The following is a 20,727-nucleotide window of genomic DNA, read 5'->3' as shown; positions in this document are numbered from 1 at the left end:
TTCCAGCCCGAGCTGAGAACCGCGGCTCGGCCCAGCGGCCTCAGCCGCTTCCTCCTTCAACCCTCTGGGCAAATCCCGTGCGGGCGTGTGGGGGAGCTCCCAGCCCGCAGTACTAGGCGGAATAGGGGCGTGGCGGGACTACAACTCCCAGGCTGCTCTGGGAGAAGCGAGGGGGAGGGGACGAGAGGGAGGGGTTTGGGGAAGGGGGGTTGTCAGGGAAATCCCGCCCCGCTGCACAGCAGCAACGACACAAAGCCTGACTCTACAACCTAATAGAGAAAGTGGAAGTGAGACGGTTTAGGTGGGGAGACAGGACGAGAGAAAGAACCAGAGGAGGGAAAGCCGCGTAGGTGGGAGCGGAGCGAAGCGAGGGTAGTGGGGAGACCCGCGCCTTTCCAGATGAGGAGGGGGTGGCTTTCATAACTAATCCCCCCGCCCGCGCCCCGCCCCGCTCCGCCCCGCCCGCGCTGGGGTCTCCACAGCGCCCTGCCGGTCCCGGCTCCTCGCGGAGACCCCGGCTCCGCCCCGCCGGGAAGCGGGGAGCCCGGCTGCCTGGCGGGTTCGGGGCGGGCCGGCAGGCTGCACCGTGGCTCCCCAGCCCGGGTGCGAGGCGAAAGCGCCGGGCGGGCGACGCGGCTGCCGCGGACTGAGGAGGGGCTGCGAGCGAAGCGGTGCGGCGGACGAGTTAGGGCCGGGGCAGGGCAGGCTGTGGCTCCCGCCCGAGCCAGGGGAGTAGTTTCGGGCTGAGGCGAGGTGAGGCGCGGGGCGCCTCGGGAGGGTCCCCGGTGGCCGCGAGCGGGGCGGAAGCACGCGGACTGGCCGCGGGGAGGGCGGGCTGTGGCTCCGTGCCGGGGAAGAGTGCAGACGGCGGGGTGCCGGGCGGGGTGCCGAGCCCGGCGCTGGTGGAGAGATCGGGGCGCCCCCCCTCCCTGCAGGAGGAGCCTAGCGCTCCTCCGCCATCCCTCCCCTGCGCGCTCGGCTCGCTTTCTCCGCGGGCTGCTGCGGGAGCGGCGGGGCCGCCGTCCCCGGGACGGGCGGGGCGGGGGCGGGCGGTGAGTGAGGCGGGCGGGGGCCGCGGGTGCGAGGGCGCCGGGGGGCGGGGGGAGTGCGGAGAGCAGCGGAGGGCGGGCGGGTGGCGGGGCAGCTAGCCTCGCCGTCCGTTTCGCGCCGCCGGCCCACGCCGCAGTGTGTGTTGTGGACGGCACCTTCTCAGACAGCCCAGTAGAGCCCAGCTCGGCGCCCGGCAGCCTTCGACGCGATGTTCCGCCGGAGCTTTAACCGTTTTGTAAGTACACTCCCTGCGGCTCCACGCGTGCCGGTTTGCTTGCTCGCCGGCCCCTTCGCGCGGTCCCTCAGAACAATTTTCTGAGGGGATGACTGCATCTCTGGGAGAAACCACCACCACCCGTTTTTACATTTTAACTGAAACACGCTGCCCAGGCGGCCAGGGTGGGAAGGCAGGTAGGGCTCTCGGAGCAGCCCCCCACCCCGCCCCCGACCCCAGACAATTTATCCGGAGCTTTCCGGGGCTGTTACAGACTCTACCTCGGACGGGGGGCCACCCTTGGGCTGGATGGGGAGGGACCCGTGGAGGGACCGACCCAGGGGCCCCTTGGTTTGCCAATTAGTCGAAGATGGCGTTTTATTATCAGGGAGGTTGCTTTCTTTTGTTTCCTCTGCCACGAGCACATGGAGGTAAACCTAGACCTGTCACCGTGGCCCAAAAAAGACCTGGGGGCTGAAGGGTGGGAGGCTGGGGCCGGCCTCAGCCTTGCCCGGGGCTCGGCCGGCTGCTGACCCGAGGCCGGGCAAACTTTGGGGACCCAGCCTAAGCCTCTCACCTTGAGGGTATAATAAAAGCGAGGGTGATCGTCAGGGTGGGCTGGGTGGAGGTGGAGACGCGAGGAGACTGCGCCGCCGCTGCCGAGCGCCGGGTCGGAAGCCTCGCCGAGCCCCGAACACCCCAGACATTGACCCAGGGGAGAAGGGAGCTGCGGCTGGACTCCTCCGTCCACGTTGACCCCCTCCCAAATCCCCAGAAAAGGGAATTTCATTGCCGAGGGAGTTTGGCACCGGGACAAGCGATTTCTGGCTACTGACTTTTTTGAGTAATCTGTTTACTCCTGGAGGGTACCTTAAGAATGGAGTAAAACCGGGACCATTTACTTCTGTGCTGCTATTTGTAGCAACTTCCTTAATTGCAAGATGAGGTGGCGGGAATAGAATTTTATTTCTGCCAGTGATGTGAAAGAAAGGGTTCGTCTGTACATTTTCATTTTTCTGTCCTTAGGAAAAATGGTTGAGCGCTGTGAGCGCCCACCACCCCCCTTCCGATGTCTGTTTGAGAACTTGTCGGTTTGGCTCTTTTCCTGCGATTATTCCTAATCGAAGCGTTGCTAGCATTTTTCATGCGTCGGATGAATTTACTCTCATGTTTTTCTGTGCTTGAAACTTTCCCAAATGTACCCTGGCTAAATGAAATAATTGTACATCCCATTTTAGAATGTTATTATCACAATAGTGCTATGTTAATGTTTTTCTAAATGTTTACCTCACCCAGAAGCCGTGTCTTATGAAATTGGAGCAGGTTTACCTGTGGCACAGAGCAATAGACGTTGTGCATATCAGGATTTTGAAATCCGTAAGAATTGGATTGTACTGGATGCTTTGCTAAAGCAAGTGACTAAAATTGGTTTCTCACATTTAGCCTGAGAAGGTAAAAGAGCATTGTACTTCATAGTTCTATTTCACATAGATTCTTGTGATCCTGGAGTGTTGTTTGGGGGTGACAAAAAGGGAAAGGTGACGAAGAGGACTAATTGTAATATTTGGGAAAAGGATACTCTTTTCAATGGCTCTCTTATACTGGAAAACAACTGGCCTCTGGTTCATAATAAATTCATTAGCTCAAAATTGAGATCATTTGAAACCAAACAACCCAAGTATCAGTCTAAAAGCCCCCTGTGCTTTTTTGCTTAGCGTGATCTGCGTTGTATGAGTCTGGTAATGAAGCAGTGCTGGCCCAGGAAGCTAGGGCATGCAGTAGAATTTGCAGCAGTTGTTGAGGTGCCAGCCTGCAGGTTTGAGGCTAGTACTTTGCATCCCCGTCCAAGATCTCTGCAGAGAATCACTTACGCTCACACTGAAATGAGCTTTGACCTCATTGTTTCGGCTGGAATGCCCAGCTGCTCACATTTTCCTGCAAGGCCAGGACTATGGTTAAGTCTCCAGCATTTGTACCAGTGCAGTAAATTGAAGGCTTCTCAGGAGTTGTATCTGAGCCCTAGGCCTAGGGCAAGGAATTAATCTGCAAACCCTTGGACTGAATGTGAAACATGCTATCAAATACTCATTGCTAAAGAATGACTTCAAAAAAAATTTTTGGTGGTGGGGGGCAGCAAATTGTAGCTCCCCTAATCAGTGAGCCAAACGCTGTCCTCATCTTTAGCCTGGTAGAGATTGAGGAGCACTCCCATTTACATCACTAGAAGGATACAGTTAAAGATTTAGGTTGGACTTGGCCTTGCACAGCAATGTACATGTAGTCTGAGTTGTGTGCTTTTATATTTCAGAGATGGGGCTGTGAATTCCTTTCAAAATTGTGCATTTGTGTGTGTGTGTGTACCTGTATGTATGTGAAATTGACTTTGAATGTGACATAAATTACAGGGGTGTTGCTTATAGTTCTTGGTCGCTGAAAACTAGATACTAAGTGTTAGGACAGGGCTTTACATTTTAAGCCTGACATGGGAAGTAGTATCAACTTCTATGGCTCAGTAGTGTTTGCTGAATCGTTTTAAAAATGCCATTTATTTCCCCAGGTTCTCCAGTTTCAAGCTAAACGAAATAGTGATTCATTGTATTTTTTAAAGACATGGCCTTGACGTCTTTGCCATTAAAAATTGTCTTCTTTCCTTTCTGATGAATTAGGACTTTACTTTTGACAGTTTTGAGGTAGAAAGAAATTGGTGGATTTGGTGTAGGATTTTCGGATTTAGGTATGTAGGGGGTGTCTTAAAAGATTTAAGAGTTGGATGTCTACAAGTACAATAAAAGCACCGCCTGTTCCCAGTCAACATCTCCATTCTCCATAAATACAATAAATAAATAATAGTAGTTTTGTCTATACAATTTATTTCCTTTAAAAGCATGTGGTTTTTTTTAGAAGGTTTTTTTTTTTTTGGCTGCGTTGGGTTTTCATTGCTGCGCGTGGGCTTTCTCTAGTTGCGGCGAGCAGGGGCTACTCTTCGTTGCGGTGCGCGGGCTTCCCATTGCGGTGGCTTTTCCTGTGGAGCACGGGCTGTAGGCGCACCGGCTTCGGTAGTTGTGGCTTGCGGGCTCTAGAGCGCAGACTCAGTAGTTGTGGCGAACGGGCTGGGCTTAGTTGCTCCGCGGCATGTGGGATCTTCCCGGACCAGGCCTCAAACCCGTGTCCCCTGCATTGGCAGGCGGATTCTTAACCACTGCGCCAGGGAAGTCCCTAAAAGCATGTTTAATTGGAAGTCCGGGCTAGTTGAGACTTAAGGGTCAGGGACTTTTATGTTATTTTGTCTTTTATCCTTCATAACATTCCTAGTGATTACAATAGCATTTTCACATGGGTTTAAAGGTTTAATGAGAGTCTAAACAATGAGAATTCCCCCCATTTGACTTAGTAAATTATTTCATGCTAATGATTCAAAATAAGACATTCCTTGATAAAGTAGATCAGGGGGCTTGGCCAAGTGGATGCGGTCTAATTAGCTTGTCAGAGAGTGATATTAAACGGGTATGAATTTCTAGATCATTGACATACAAAAGCTTAAGTTTTGAGTTGAAATACTGGAAAAAAAAATTATATCTCAGATTCTAGAAGCTCTTAAACTGCTTTGGTTCCATAAATCATGCAGCTATAGTAATGATATCACATAGAAAATTTTATATCTGTCAAAGAGGCCCAGGACTGGAAAGAAATTAGACTGCATAAGGTATAATGAAAATTCAAAATAAGACCAAAAATATTCAAAATAGGTAGCCAATTTATTACTTTGAGTCTGATCTCGGGTGGCCTCGGCCTACAGCGGCTTGAAGCAGGATTTCAGTTCCCCTGCCAGAGATTGAAGTCAGGTCACAGCAGTGAGAGCGCTGAATCCTAGCCACTAGACCACCAGGGCCAGTGGCCAGTGACAAGGACCTGGCCCGTCGGCTTTGTAGAAATGAATTCCCAAAAAGAGACGGAAAGTAGTGAAACAGGTGTTTATTAGGAGGAAAAAGGGCTCAGAGAGAGTCGTGCCCTCGTGGTAGTTCGAATCACTTATATGGGGCGTTTCTTCCAGGTTTCCTTTGGCCAATCATCTTGCTTTGCCTGATTCTTTTTTTTTTTAATGAATTTTATTTATTTATGTATTTATTTATTTAGCCACACCGCACGGCATGTGGGATCTTAGTTCCCCAACCAGGGATCAAACCTGTGCCCCCTGCAGTGGAAGCGTGAGTCTAAACCACTTGACCGCCAGGGAAGTCCCATGACTTTGCCTGGTTCTGAGTCCGTCCGTATTTGGTTTATCTCAGGGTCCTCCCATGTGTGTGCGTGCATCTCTTAGCCAAGATGGATTCCAGCACAGAGGCCTATGGGTAGGTTGACATCACCTACTATGGGGTGGCGCCCCCTCCCTTTTGACCTCCGAGGAGCCTTCCTGTGTAGTCAGGAAAGTCTTCTTGACCCCGAGAATGAGGAATATGTGGTCTCTTTATCTTTTCTCTGGGCAGAGCTCAGCTCCTCTCTGTTCCCGCTATTATCTTTGTCTGGGAGTATCTGCACACAGGGGACAAACTCCAGCTGCTCAGCCTGGGCCCCATCTATCTCCTGCCTCAAGTCCAAGGCAAGGCCAGTCTAGTGAAGCAATATATGAAGGCAATTAATAAAATTTCAGGTAATTTTTTTTTTTTAGGAGCAAGGTTTTTTGTTTTCTCCTTGAATTATCATTATCAGGGTAATTAGACTTTTTCTCTCTGTTTCACTTTACTGAAATCCTTGGCCTGACATTGCTGAGCATGGAAAATATTGATGAGTTTATTTTATTGTGTTTAGAAATTTGTCTAAATGTATGTATTGCAGTATTTTTGCATTTACACAAACATTACAAATGGCCTGTGTGCATCTTGGCTCCTACCAGGTAGTTCATACATGGCTGGGTTTAACAGGTGAATTTGTCCCTACTAAAAGCAACCTTTTATTATCATGTTATATTGTAATTTCTTTTTAACTTACGTGGTACCTTACATTAGTCTTTCTCCACTGGGAGAGAATCAACCCCTAATGCCCTAGGGAATCCATTGTTTGTAATACTCATCTCCTCTGCGTGCATCTTGAGATGAGGAATTATAGTTGAGAAAGACTGCCCTAGACTGTGAAAGCTGCTGGGGGCAAGGACAGTTGGCACAGTGCCTGGTGCATAGTAGGTGTTTGATAAATATTTGAATGAACAGTTTTTATCTATTTCACATAAATAATAGCTTCTAGTTATAGACAGTGATATTTATAGTAAATTCTTCCTTATGAAGAATGATTAAAGAATGAGGAGTTCTAGTTAATTGGGTGTGATATTGTGATTTATAATAACAAATATATGTATATTTGGTCTTTGTTGCTGGCCCAGAGCTCCTAAAACCCTCTGAATTTCCAACACTGAGAGTAATAAAGGTGTCTTTTATTACGTTAATTAGGTGAATAGGAAAAGCACCTCAAGTTGGGGGCTGGTTACCAGAGGAACCAACCCTTTGATTAGACGGTTGGAACTTTCAGTCCCACTCCCCTGATTTCTGGGGAAGGGAGAGGGCCTGGCGATTGAGTTCAATCACCAGTGGCCAATGGGTTAGTCAATCATGCCTATGTAATGAAGCCTCCATAAAACCCCAAAAAGACAGGGTTTGGAGAGCTTCCAGGTTGGTGAACTCGTGGAGATTTGGGGGACAGTGGCGCGCCTGGAGAGGGCATGGTAGCTCTGTGCCCTTTTCCCATTCCTTGCCCTATGCATCTTCTCTGTTTGGCAGTTCCTTTTATAATAAACCATTAATCTAGTAAGTAAAATGTTTCTCTGAGTTTTGTGAGCCTCTCTAGCAAAATAATCAAACCAAAGGGGGAGGTTGTGGGAACCTGATCTATAGCCAGTCGGTCTGAAGTACAGGTAACAACCTGGACTTGAGGCTGGTGTCTGAAACCCCAGGCGGGGGTTGTTGGAACCCCCAGTTTGTAGTCAGTTGGTCAGAAACACAGGGGATCACCTGGACTTGCTACTGGTGTCTGAAGTGGCGGGGAGGGGATGGTTGAGGGGGGAGTCTTGTAGGATTGAGGGCTTAACCTGGGGTATCTGATGCTGCCTCTGGGTAGATAGTGTCAGAATTGAGGTGAATTATGGGACACCCAGCTGGTGTCTGAGAATTGCTTGTTGGTGTGGGGACCACCCCCCACGTAGGAACCGTGATCAGAACCTAAACATTGGGGTCTGCTATATACTGATTACCAGTTTTTAAAGTATTAGAATAAGTCTATCTAACGACAAAACTATACTGACCATAGTATAATCTCTTAGATGATTACACCACGTTATGATCTTGAAGAGCATTATTTCATTCAATAAATATTCACTGAGCATCTGTTATGTACTGGGCACTGTGGTAGGCCCTGGGACACATTGGTGAGCCAAACTCCCTGTCTTCATGAGATTAATTGTCATTACATACACGGTACATACACGGCTCAGAGGACATGGTGACTGCTCCATGCAACTTGATTTTTTGTGAATTAGTTACTGTTGTATACTTACTTGTCATTTGCCTTTCTACCAGAAATAAAGTGAACAATCTCAGATGTTTTCTGGTTGTTTGGATTTCAGATGAAAAGGAATTTGTTGCATTTGACACCTTCAATATGACCTATACATGGCAAACTGCTTTTTTGCAAATAGATGTTAGTCTGATCCTGTATAAAGTGGGAAACCTATTTAGAAATGAATCACTATTACTTGAAATAAATATTAAATAACCTGAACACAAGTTTTTTCTTTTTTTTTCCTGATCTGGCTTTTACTGATGAAGCAACATAAAACTCTGAATGTCTTCTAAATACCGTCTATAAGGGTTTACCATTTGCTCCTTCTGTTTATGATTATTGTTCATAATTCAAACCTTTAGTGGGTAATATTGAGTGCGTACAAATCAGGTAGTTTCCAGCGCTCTTAATGAGGTTTTAGCAGAGGTGAGATTTGAGCAGGTAAAGCTGGCCATTTTCATATTGATGGAACTGTCCAAATGAGCAGCTGGGCAGTGGGTTCTGGGAGGTAAAGGATGGCCAGTGGCCCCTGGGAGAACCATAACTAACATCCCTGTGTCTGGATGATGTGCAGAGAACTAGCCCATGAGTGAATTCAAATACTGGTTTGTTGAGTGATGGAAAAAAATCATTAAGGCTGACTGCTTGTCTAACCTGGTTGATCAGTTCTCCCAAAGAGGTGAAAGCATGGGACACAAAATAAAAACACTTTTTTTCCCCTCAAGGTGGTGGGGTTTCCTGTACATCTAGTGCTTTATATGGAATAATCTTTTGCATCTGGAATTCTTGAGATTGGGAGGAATTTTCTGGTTGGGCGGAGTGAGGTTCGAGGCTTCCACAAGTGAAGTAGGTGCTGTTTTCAAGTTTATTTCCGTTCACTTAACACTTACCTTCCTGGCCTGGGATAAAGGTAGATCAGTGGTGATTGTTAAACAAACATTAGCACAACTGCAGCATATGTTAACACTACCGCAGTTTAATGATGAATGAGTAATCAGCACTGCAGATATGGGCACAGGGTGCCCTGTGCCAGCACACTGGCAGACAACCCCTCAATTACTGCGGTGTATGGAGGGATTGCTGGTTCGGCTGACTTCTTGATTATCTGAGGTTTATAGATAATGTTGGACCGTGGATATCCAGATTTGGGAGGTTAATATGTATTTGTGAAATACAGATTGTCATCAGTTTTTTGCCCCATATTTATTTAATAGAATATGGGAGGATTGGTGCAGACTACCCTGTTGAAGCAGATACCGTGTATTTTTTTAGACTCCTCCATTATATGCTGTCTTAAAGCATTATGGTGGGTGTATTTTCCTGGTCTCTTTATCACGTCGGTATTGAAAAAATCAGCAGGTTTTTTTTTTTTTTTTGGGCTGCGTCGGGTGTTAGTTGCAATATGCGGTGGGGCGGGGGAGCTTTGTTGCAGCATGCGGTATCTTTTGTTGCACCGCAGCCTCTTCCTTGTGGTGCGCAGGCTTCTCTCTAGTTGTGGTGTGCGGGTTTTTTCTCTCTAGTTGTGGCGCATGGGTTCCAGAGGGCGTAGGCTCTGTAGTTTGTGGCACGAGGACTCTCTCGTTGAGACGCGCAAGCTCAGTAGTTGTGGCTTGCGGGCTTAGTTGCCCCTCGGCATGTGGGATCTTAGTTCCCCGATGACCAGCAATCGAACCTGTGTCCCCTGCATTGGAAGGCAGATTCTTTACCACTGGACCACCAGGAAGGTCCCCCCAGAGCAGTTTTCTTGATAACGATTATGCCTTTAGCACAAACCCAATTCCCCAGATAACAACTGTGTTTGTGTCAAGGGTACCAACCTTGTAAGCAGACCTTTTTAAGAATAGCAGTCACAGACTTACCTGGTGGCACAGTGGTTAAGAATCCACCTGCCAGTGCGGGGGACACGGGTTCAAGCCCTGGTCCGGGAAGATCCCACATGCTGCAGAGCTACTAAGCCCGAGCGCCACAACTACTGAACCTGTGCTCTAGAGCCCGCAAGCCACAGCTACTGAGCCCGTGTGCCACAACTACTGAACACCACACACAGCAACGAAGACCCAACACAGCCATAAATAAATAAATAAATAAATTTATTTTTAAAAAAAGAGTAGCAGTCAGTCTCAGACCTGCTCTGTTAACTTTTTCCTACATGCTGTTAGGAAATCCTGGTATTTTTCAGTGAATGGAAGTGACTTGCCCTCGGTCATTAAGCTAATCAAGCAGCAGAACTGAGTCTGAGACTCCCAGCAATCACCACCTTTTTTTCATTGCTGCACATACCATGCTTCTGGATTATGGGTCATTCCTTTTCATATTGTTGAATGCATTCACTATTTGTCACTTGCAGCAGAAGAGCAGCCTGCCGGTGGTAAATTGATGCACCCAGTGGGGGAGCCAGGAAGTATTGATGTTTCTGCCAGTTTAGCGTCAACACTTGCTGGTTTCCTCTCTGGAGCATCACAGAGTTCGTGGATTTTCATTTTTTCTGACTTTGGTACTTTCATCACTGCCCCCACTCCTCTTCGTTCCATCCAATTACCCATAGTCCCAACACTCATTTGCATCATTAATTCATCCCATTCTATACATGGCTAGGTGTTAGCTCATAGGCAGCTGATTTTAAAAATCCTTTTGGGTAACATAATTCCAAAGAGCGGGCATAATGAAGAGTATTTAGTTAAGGATGATTATATAGGAAAAGTTGCCAAAAGGAAAACAAAATTCTTGGGCTAATGAATGAATTTTATGGAAATATTTATAAATACTGTTTTACTTCAGGATTGTTCTTTAAGTTCTATGGTCATGGAAAACCCCAGAGATATCTCTCTGGTTATTCTTAAGTTTCAGCCTTTTTTTGAAAACTGTTATCAAAAAGGAAAATTAATAATTCTTTTATGTTTTTGGACAAAGAATAAATCAGGAAATCCTACTGGAAGATGCAGTAATCCTGCAGATCAACAGGGAGCAGAAGCCAGGAGGGAACTGTCACAAGCAAGTTACAGCTGGGTAGAGCAGATTCTGTAAGTTACACCTGTTGTGTAAGCAGTTGGGGATGTTCTTTAAGCTTCACAATTAATGTCGTTTGCAGTAATATGGATTGAGGGATCTATAATATAGTGCACAATTTACTTTGGCTTCTTTTCTGGAAACATCCATATGAATCAAAAGCTTCCTTTGAACACTCCTGCCCTGCTTGGTTGCTATAGAGGTATGTAAGGCACAGCCTTGCTCTCCAGTAGCTTGCAGTCTGTTAGAGACAGAAGACCACACACAGGACCAACCTCCTCACAAGGCAGTAGGTCATCAGTGCTATCTTCTTGAATGCACACACAGTAAGTGCCGCAGGCATTGAGACGAGGGCACCAAATCTCTGGAAGCAGTGGGTGGAGGAGGAGGGATTTGTAGAGGAGGTAGCATGTGAACGAGGTGGTAGGGAACCCAAGGAATTGAAGTTCATGGGATTCTAGGGATCGGCAACCTCATTACAGGAGGAGGCATTTACCTGAGCAATCAAGCCGAGTTATTCCTTATGGCACTTAGAGCAGGGGAACCAGTCAATTGAGAGGACTTAGGTTCCAACTCTTAATGTAGCAGAGAGACAGAAACCTTAATCTTCAATGGCTTATGTTTGCTGTGGTGAAATTTAGACTTTTAGACAGGGAGCACTGAAAGCAGACATAAGGTGGCTTTCATTTCCACAGTAATAGCTGTAGGAATCTCCCAGTAGACACTCTTTTCTGAAATCCTAATTCCAGTGGTGGCGGTCCTCAGTCTTCTGATTTCGATACAGGAACTGGGATGGAATAAACATTTGGGGTAATACTTCATGACCCTGTTTCATATAATATCATATGACTGGTTATTTAGTTGTCCTGCTTACATAATAAGTGCACACTTTCAGAAACTTTTACTACATGGGGACAATGCGGTAGTTTATTATCTTGAGTACTGGTGGTCATTGTAAAAAGCCGGGGATCAGGCCTTTGTCCAGGAGCACATTCCTTATAGTAACACTTCTGTTTCACTGTCACTAAACAACATGGCTCTTAATAGACATTCAGACTTGACCTTCATTGTGCCTTACCAGAACATGAATTGTGTCTTATTCCCACATAACCAATTCATCACCACAAGCTGTTGATGCCACTTTGCTTTATCATCATGACTGCCACTCTAGTGCAAGTCATCAGCATCCCTTCTCTTTCATATTTGTTCCTCCTCCAGTCTTCTGTCTTTGAATAAATGGCACCATCCTCTACCCAGTAGCTCAAGCTAGAAACCTAGCAGTCATCCTTAATAGCCCCTTTCCCTTTATCTCCTACATCTAATCTCAGGAAATCCAGTAGGTTCTGTTTCTGAAAGAGCTCTCAAATCCATCCACTTCTCTCCTTTCCCTACCACCATCCAAGTCCAAACTACCACTATCACTTATGCGGACCATTGCAATAGATGATCTCATCTACTCCTGCATGCTCCAATCCGTCCTCCACACAGCATCAGAGGGATCTTTTACAGATTCATATCTGAAAGCCTTCAGTGACTTTCCAGTACTCTCTGGATAAAGACCTGACCAGTGTCAGCTTGCACTCTTCCTCACTTTTTTTTCTTTCACTTTTTAAAATTGAGATAAAATTCACATGACAAAAAATTTGCCATGTTAAAGTTTACAGGTAAGTGGTTTTTAGTATATTCATTATGTTGTGCAACCATCACCACAGTCTAATTCCAGGATATTTGCATCACCCCAAAAAGAAGCCCTGTACCTATTAGCTGTTAGTCCCAATCCCTCTCCTCAGCCCCTGGCAACCACCAATCTGCAGATCTGTGGGTTTGCCTATTCTGGGCCTTTCATGTAAATCGACTCTATATGCAATATGTGCTCTTTTGTGATTGACTTATTTCATTTAGCATGTTTTCAGGGTTTATCCGTGTCATAGCATGTGTTAGTACTTCATTCCTTTTTATGACTCAGTAGAAGTCTATATGTCTTTATGCCAGTACTGTGCTGTTTTGATTACCATAGTTTTGTAATAAGTTGAAGTCAGAAAGTATGAGGCCTCCAACTTTGTTCTTTTTCAAGATTGTTTTGGCTATCCAGGATCCCTTGAGATTCTTTGTGGATTTTAGGATGGATTTTTCTGTTACTGCAAAATGTCTTCCTCACTTTTTTACCTTACATCTGCCAAAGGACCTTTGTATATACCATTTCCCTTGTCTGGTAAACTTCTCTGTTTTAGTCAGTTGCCTGAACTCTTACTCATCTCTCAGGGCTCGGCTTAATTATCACTTCCCCAAGGAATCTGTCCCGTGTCCTTCCCTCAGACAATGGCAGGTTCCCAGGTTCTCATAGCACTATGAACCTTTCTTTTATATTCTTTATCACAGTTGACTTTACATTAGCATATTATATTTTTTTGCTACTTACATAGTATCACGCTTTCCCCTATGTAGTAAATTCCATGAAGGTAAGAACCATTTTTGCTTATTGCTTATCGCTAATGCTTCAGTGCCTGACATGTAGTATATGCTCAATAAATATTTGCTGACTGAATGAAATTTGATTCCTATCTGTATTTTTAATCTTATTTCCCATTTATAATCATAGAGTTTGAGAGCTTGACTGAGAGATCAAATTGTCCAGTCTTTAGACATCACTGTTGTGTTCAGTTAAAAAAAAAATCTCTACTCGTATTTTAGAAATGAAGTCATTTCCTCTAGCATGCTGTGTTTTGAATATATACAATATAATATCTCTTTTTCATTATATTTTTAAGTATTTAATGGTCTCTGATATACTTAATGAATAACTTTATATTTATGAGCATCACTGTTGTACACACATTTACAACATTGACTTTCTTGAAGTTTGCTGTTATACTTTAAAAGTACTCACTTTGGGAATTCCCTGGTGGTCCAATGGTTAGGACTCGATGCTTTCACTGCCAGGGCCCAGGTTCAATCCCTGGTCAGGGAACTAAGATCCCACAAGCCCTGCACTGCGGCCAAAATAATAATAATAAATACAATAAAAATACTTCACTATAAATAAGAAATGACGTATTTACTGATTAAAGTGTTTGTTTCATTTTGTAAGTCTTCTTGATAACTTTTTAGTCTAGCTATTTTACAAATACTTGTTTTTTAAATTTAAAAAATGGTTATATAGAGGTGTAAGTACTTCTAATGTTACTGTTTTTGTGAGTTTATTGCAGTTTTGCTGGGTACCAGATAGTCAGAAATGATAGTGGTAAGGGTCTCATTTAAGCCCTTAATACATGAGGATGGAAATAATCTTTTTATTTTATATGGATCAAAATTCAAAATGAGTTTTCTTTTTTATCTTTTTATTTTTTCGTTTTACCTTCAGTGTAAGCATTTGTGTTCTGTTAGGCTGTGTACAAAAATAACTATTCCATTCAGGGCCTTGAATTACTGATCTATGACTCCATTGATATTCTGCAGGTTTATGGAATTGTTTTAGTTGTAAATTGTCTTTGCCTTCTTACCATTATGGTAACAGCTAAAACCAGAGTAGTAAATTCCTGACAGTTTTAAGTGCTTTATAAGCATTAGTTCATTATACACATTTGCTTATTTTATTAGTCAGGGTTCTCCAAAGAAACAACCAACAGGGTCTTTGTGTATGTGTAAATACCTATATATTTATTATTTTAATATTATTTACATGTAGGGACTTCCCTGGTGGTGCAGTGGTTAAGAATCCACCTGCCAATGCAGGGGACATGGGTTCGAGCCCTGGTCCAGGAAGATCCCACATGCCGGGAGCAACTAAGCCCATGCGCCACAACTACTAATGGTTAATATTATTTATTTTTTTATTTTTATTTTTAATTAATTTATTTAATTTATTTATTTTTGGCTGTATTGGGTCTTTGTTGCTGCGCGCGGGCTTTCTCTAGTTGCGGCGAGCTTGGGCTACTCTTCGTAGCGGTGCGCAGGCTTCTCATTGCGGTGGCTTCCCTTGTTGTGGAGCAGGGGCTCTAGGCATGCAGGCTTCAGTAGTTGTGGCACACGGGCTCAGTAGTTGTGGCTCGCGGGCTCTAGAGCTGAGGCTCAATAGTTGTGGCGCACGGGCTTAGTTGCTCCACGGCATGTGGGATCTTCCCAGACCAGGGCTTGAACCCGTGTTCTCAACCACTGCACCACCAGGGAAGTCTCGGTCTTTTTGTTTTATTTAGGCCTTCAACTGGTTGAATGAGGTCCACTCACATTATGGAGGGCAATTTTTTTTACTCTGTTTACCAATTCAGATGTTAATCTCATCCAGGAATACCCTCACAGACAAACCCAGAATGTCTGACCAAATATCTGGGCAGTGTGTGGCACAGTCAAGATGCCACATAAAATTAACCATCACACTTATGTCCTAGGATCATGTGAAGATGAATGAACAAATCTAAAGTGTGTATAGACCAGGAATGGGAGACTTTACCATAAGTAACTGTAGTCTGCTAGCCTTACCATCTGTAAAATGAAGGGGTTCGACTGCTACTTGGTCTGTAAGGCTCATTGAAGTCCTGGAACTGGTAAAAGATCTTAGAGACCTTTTAGTTGTCCAGCCTCTTCATTTTACAGCTGAAGAAATGGACAGAAAGAGGGCAAATGGCTTGTCCAAGATTATTCAGTGAATGGGAGTTCAGAAATAGGAATTCCAGGCTCAGCTCTGTAATGTATGTCCTCAGTTTCCTCTTTGAACTGCGAGGGCTCCTGGGTCATCAGTATTTAAGTTCTCTCCCAGCTTTATAATGTCGTATAAATGTTTAGGCTTCATAGTCTAGCAGTGGAATTTTTTGACTATTTTCTTTTCTTTTTTTAAATTAATTTTTATTGGAGTATACTTGATTTTTGACTATTTTCTATTGGGTTGTTTATCTCTGTTACTCGTTGGGTCTTCATCTCTCTCTCTCTTTTTTTTTTTTTTTGTAAGGAGGGAGGAAGGGAGGGAGGTCTCCATCTCTTGGTTGCTCATTTGACTATACTCTGCCCCAAATTTCGTTTCTTCTTTAACAGTAATGAGTGTGAACTAAATTGTCTGTACTTTGGATGGAAATAACGACAGACTTTCATGGGCTTTTAAAAGTGGTTGTACTTTTCGTTTTATACTGACCTGAGTGATTGGGGGATCAAATGTAGACGCATGCCTTTGTTAGTACTATGTTCTAGAAGTGAACTTAACTCTGATTATATTAACCTCTTAGCTAACAGCTCTAATGGAGGAGAGCATTTTTGGTGGTACTGAAATATGATGGGCAGGCTTCCTGGGGAGCAGCACCACTGTCTTTGCCAGTGGCCACCTGACGTTAATTCCCAAAGACACTCTTATTCATCTCTACTCCTGAACACAGTTAGCTGCACAATGGTAGATAGAGAGGCAGCACTTGGATTGGCTGAGTCACAGCTGCTAGGACACAGTAGGGGCAATAAGAAGACAATTCACATGTACATATTTGAGAACCAGTTTGATGAAAAGTATCAGTAGAATATATATCCGTGTTTTGAAATGTGAAGCAGTGTAATTAAAATATTGTTGTGCAAATTTAGACATACTACTTATCAAACATACTAATGAAGGCAGTTTAATCAAAATGAAATCAAACCAAAAGACATACTAATGGATTTATAGAATCCATGTTTGGAATTAATATTTTACATAGTCATGAAATTCATGTTGCATCAACAAATGTCTCTTTTGTTCCTAATGTATACCTAGCATTGTGGAAGTTTTTTGAGGTATGGGGCTGGAAACTTCTCTGTTATGGTGCCTCCACTAACCAGCACTGTAGCCTTAGGAAAATCACTTCGTTTTTAAATACGTTGTCTTTTACAAGTGTAATATTCAGTGCATATAGAAGGACACGTGTTAAATATATGCATAATAATAAAATGACCACTCACATACCTGCACCCCAACTTCAGAATTAAACCATTACCAATATAATTCTACCTGTGTGCTCCTTTCTTATCTCATCCCCCTGCCTCCCCCCAACCCTGTAACTATTAACCTTATTTCTGTGAATCATTCTGTTGCTTTCAAAAATACTTTTAACACATATATATGCAAATTTAGATAATATATTATTTAGTTTTCTTGAGCTTATAGAAATAGTATACTGGTTTTTTTTTCTTACTCAATATTAAATTGCTAAGATTCTTCGTAAGGTTTTATGTAGCTATAGTTGATTCATTGTCACTGCTGAATAATATTTTACTTTGGGAATATACTAGAATTTACCCATTCTTCTGTCAATGAACCTATAGGTTATTTGCAGGGTTGTTTTTTTTTTTCTGTATGACCAGAAAATGTGTCTTTTAGTGTATATTTATAAAAGGGGTTCCCCCCCAATGCGTGTAGGATACACATATACATATACAAACACACACTCAAGCATATGTATAGGAAAACAAATACACATAATAACTCTTGAAATGTGCAACTTTACAAGAAGAGATTAAATTGTTCTCCAAAGTGGTTTTACCAGTATGCACTCCCACTAGCAATGTATGAGTTCCCGTTGCTTAATATACTTGCCCTTGATATTGACTTCTTACATTTTGTTGGTTCTCTGATTACTAATGAGGTTAAACATCTTTGCATACGTTTTTGGGCCATTTATGTTTCCCCTGTGAAATACTTGTTCATGTCTTTTAACTGTTTTCTGTTGGTTTATCTTTCTCATACTGATTTATAATTATGAGTCCTTTTCATATTCAGGAGATTAATCCTTTGTTGGTTATATTTTTTGCAAATAACTTAATTTGTGGCTTCGCATATATCTATATATGTCTTTTGATAAAGAAGTTCTTAACTTTAATGTAGTCAAATTTTTTGGTTTCTTTCTTTATGGTTACTGCTTTATGTGTCTTGATTAAGCAATCCTTCCCTATGCCAAAGTTGGAAAAGTAGTCTCCTTATTATTTTTTCTAAAAGTTTTAAAATTTGGCAAATTATTTTTTGAGCCTCATTTTTCAGAACTTTAAAATGCAGTTGAACTGGGTGTTCTGTAACAACCTTTTATTCTTTGACGCTGTGACCTGAAGAAGACAGGATATGTGCGTATATTTTCAGAGATTGCACTGTTCTTTTAGTAATCTCTCCCACTGTGAGGTTTTATATTCTCTCCTACTTTACTTCTCTTTCTCTCATTTCCCCAGCCTCTTCCTTCCTGTTTTCTTCAGAAAATAACCAGTTGAATCCTGCAACATCCTAGTTTCTGTGTTGAAGCAGCACTTTTTAATTGAAATTTATTGAGATAATGCAGTTGTAAGAAATAATAGAGATCCCGTGTACCCTTTACCCAGTTTATGGTAACATCTTGCAAAACTGTAGTATAACGTCACAACCAGGGTACTGACATTGATAACATCCACTGATCTTATTCAGATTTCTCCAGGTATACTTGTACTCATTTGTGTGTGTGTGTGTGTGTGTATTTATTTCTATGCAGTTTTATCCCATGTGTATGTTTGTATATCCACCACCACAGATAAGATGCCGAAGGAAACGGCATTTTTTATAAACAGCATTTTTAAAAGTCTGAATTACTGAATACCTCCAGAGTGTTCTGGAGTACCCAGTTTGGCTGGTGCCCACACAGTTCTAGAGGGCCACCTCAGATTACATAAACCAGAAGCAAATTGATGAACTGAAACCTTGACCTTAGAGATGAAAGAATCTTTGATCTTTGGGTTTGAGGTCCTGGGAGGCCAGTTGGCATGCCCCCAAAACATAATCATCATTTATTTTGAATTGTATATGCCCATATGAACCTGCATTTGAGACATCCTTGTAAAAGTTGCCCTTGGTCCATCATACCAATAGGAGTCATTCAAATTCCACCAGGTCGTCTAGGAAAACAATTAAAAGCATACCGAAATATGCATTGGTTTATATCCCCATAAGTAGAAGCTTACATTATTGTCAGGTTGGTAGTCAAGGACATTTGAAGACTACATTTATGGGAGAGCTACGTATGCTTTAACTCATGTCTACTTCAAAATATTTAAAAATAAACACTCAGCACCTTTTGACCTCTTATGACCGGCCAGGCACTATGCTAAGCAAAGAGGATAGTGTAGTAAATAAAAACAGAAGTGGTTCGTGTCCTTATGGAACTTATAATCTAATTTACAGTTTAAAAATAAGGCAACAGGGACTTCCCTGGTGGCGCAGTGGTTAAGAATCTGCCTGCCAATGCAGGGGACGTGGGTTCGATCCCTGGTCTGGGAAGATCCCACATGCTGTGGAGCAGCTAAGCCCGTGCGCCACAACTACTGAGCCTGCGCTCTAGAGCCCACGAGCCACAGCTACTGAAGCCCACGCGCCTAGAGCCCATGCTCTGCATCAAGAGAAGCCTCTGCTCGCTGCAACTAGAGAAAGCCCATGCACAGCAACGAAGACCCAAAGCAGCCCAAAAAATAAATAAATAAATAAATAAAAATTTAAAAAGAAAATAAGGCAACAAATATTATAATTACTCACTTTCATAAGTTTTGAATAAAATGAATTAGAAACAGAGATAACAGAAATAAGGTCTGTTTTTGATAGGGTAGCCAGCAAGCTCTGTCAGAGGAGATGGCATATAAGTAGATAACTGCAGGAAGGAGGGGCTACTTCTGCAGAGGGGTTTGGGAGTAGATACTGGAACCAGCTTGTTCAAAGGCCCTGAGTTGGGCAAGAGCCAGGCATGTTGGGAAACTGAAAAGGAGGCTAGTGGGGCTGAAGGGCACACTCAGTGGAGGAGGGGGAAGATGGCAATGAATGGAGTATAGGAACTTCTGGGGCGCTGTCTTAGGAGCAATTTGGATCTTGTAATCCGAACTTCTTGAAGCCGTGAAGGTGGTTTGAAGATGTGGAAGTGATAATAATGAAGTTGTCTATTTAATCAATTCACAAATATTAAGTACCGTACCCTGTGTCAGGCACTTCTACTTGCTAGGGATGCACTGGTGAGCAAAACAGATTAATATCTCTGCCCCCATGGACCTTACATTTTAATGGGGGAGGGTATTGTTAGGGTAAAGGATAAGCTGAGAGCTCCAAAATACAATGGCCAGCGAAAGGTAGATCTTTGTCTTTCTGGCCTGTAATAGCCCAGGGCAAGGAGGCAGCTTCTATTCCATGAGATCATCTAGGGTCCCAGGCTAGTGGGGCAGTTCTGCCTTCCTCAGCATTTGGTTTTCAGGTTCCAGCCAGCTAGAGGGAAAGAGGGGTCCAGGGCAAGCTTCTTTAGGAAAATGACCAGGAAGTTTCACACATCACTATTACACATATACCTTCGGCGAAATCTTAGTCACGTGGTCCTCCCTAGCCATAAGGGAGATAGAAAAATGCAGTTTCTAGCTGGAAAGCCAGGTGCTCAGGAAGAAAGGAAGAACAGATTTGGGGGGACAACCAGTAGACAGGGAGACAGACAATAAACAAGATAAATAATTGTAATATCTTGTATGCTAGTGATGAGTGGTAAAGGGAAAAGAAAGCAGGGAAGGAAGTTAGGAAGTATCAGGTGGTAGCGGTTGCAATTTTTCAATAGAGCAACAAAGGAAGGCTTCATTGGCAAGGTGCCATTTCAATAAAGCTCTGAATGAAGTCTGTGAGCAAGAAATACCATTCTGAGTTGTTCTGAGGTTACCATAACCCAGGGTAGGCTTTTACATGCCTGAATCTTAGACCTTATCTGAAAGTATTCAGGTTAGTGGAAAAGGCACCATTATACTACAGTTTAATTTAGAGCAAGCAGTACAAGAAAGCCTTAAACAATGAATTGGTGAATTACCATGCTAGGACCTGGACTGAGGCATCTGTCTGAGAGATTTTTTCTTGGCTCTTTGATAGACAGTAAACTTAGCTCCCGAAGAGAGGAGGGACTAAGATCCCTCTGCAACACTCAGTTCAGAGT

General features: G+C 43.5%; 1 protein-coding gene across 3 annotated transcripts in view; it reads left to right on the top strand.

The window, feature by feature from the left end:
- Positions 1-331: 331 nt before the first annotated feature.
- Positions 332-20,727, top strand: part of ATP11C (ATPase phospholipid transporting 11C) — a 164,941-nt gene continuing 144,545 nt past the window's right edge. Inside the window, exons 1-2 of one of the 3 annotated variants that reach the window (XM_068532843.1) lie at positions 332-350; positions 1,214-1,285. In XM_068532843.1, the coding sequence (XP_068388944.1) occupies positions 1,259-1,285 (27 nt within the window). In that variant the 5' untranslated portion in view covers positions 332-350; positions 1,214-1,258. Of the gene's footprint in view, positions 351-540; positions 754-1,113; positions 1,286-20,727 lie in introns of those variants that run through there. The other 2 variants (XM_068532844.1, XM_068532842.1) reach the window with 2 other exon arrangements.

Source organism: Eschrichtius robustus, chromosome X (genome assembly GCF_028021215.1).
Source record: "Eschrichtius robustus isolate mEscRob2 chromosome X, mEscRob2.pri, whole genome shotgun sequence".
In the NCBI taxonomy this organism is placed as follows: Eukaryota; Metazoa; Chordata; class Mammalia; order Artiodactyla; family Eschrichtiidae; genus Eschrichtius; species Eschrichtius robustus.
The sequence above is the reverse complement of the archived record's forward strand: the minus strand, read 5'-3'. Positions and strand labels throughout refer to the sequence as shown.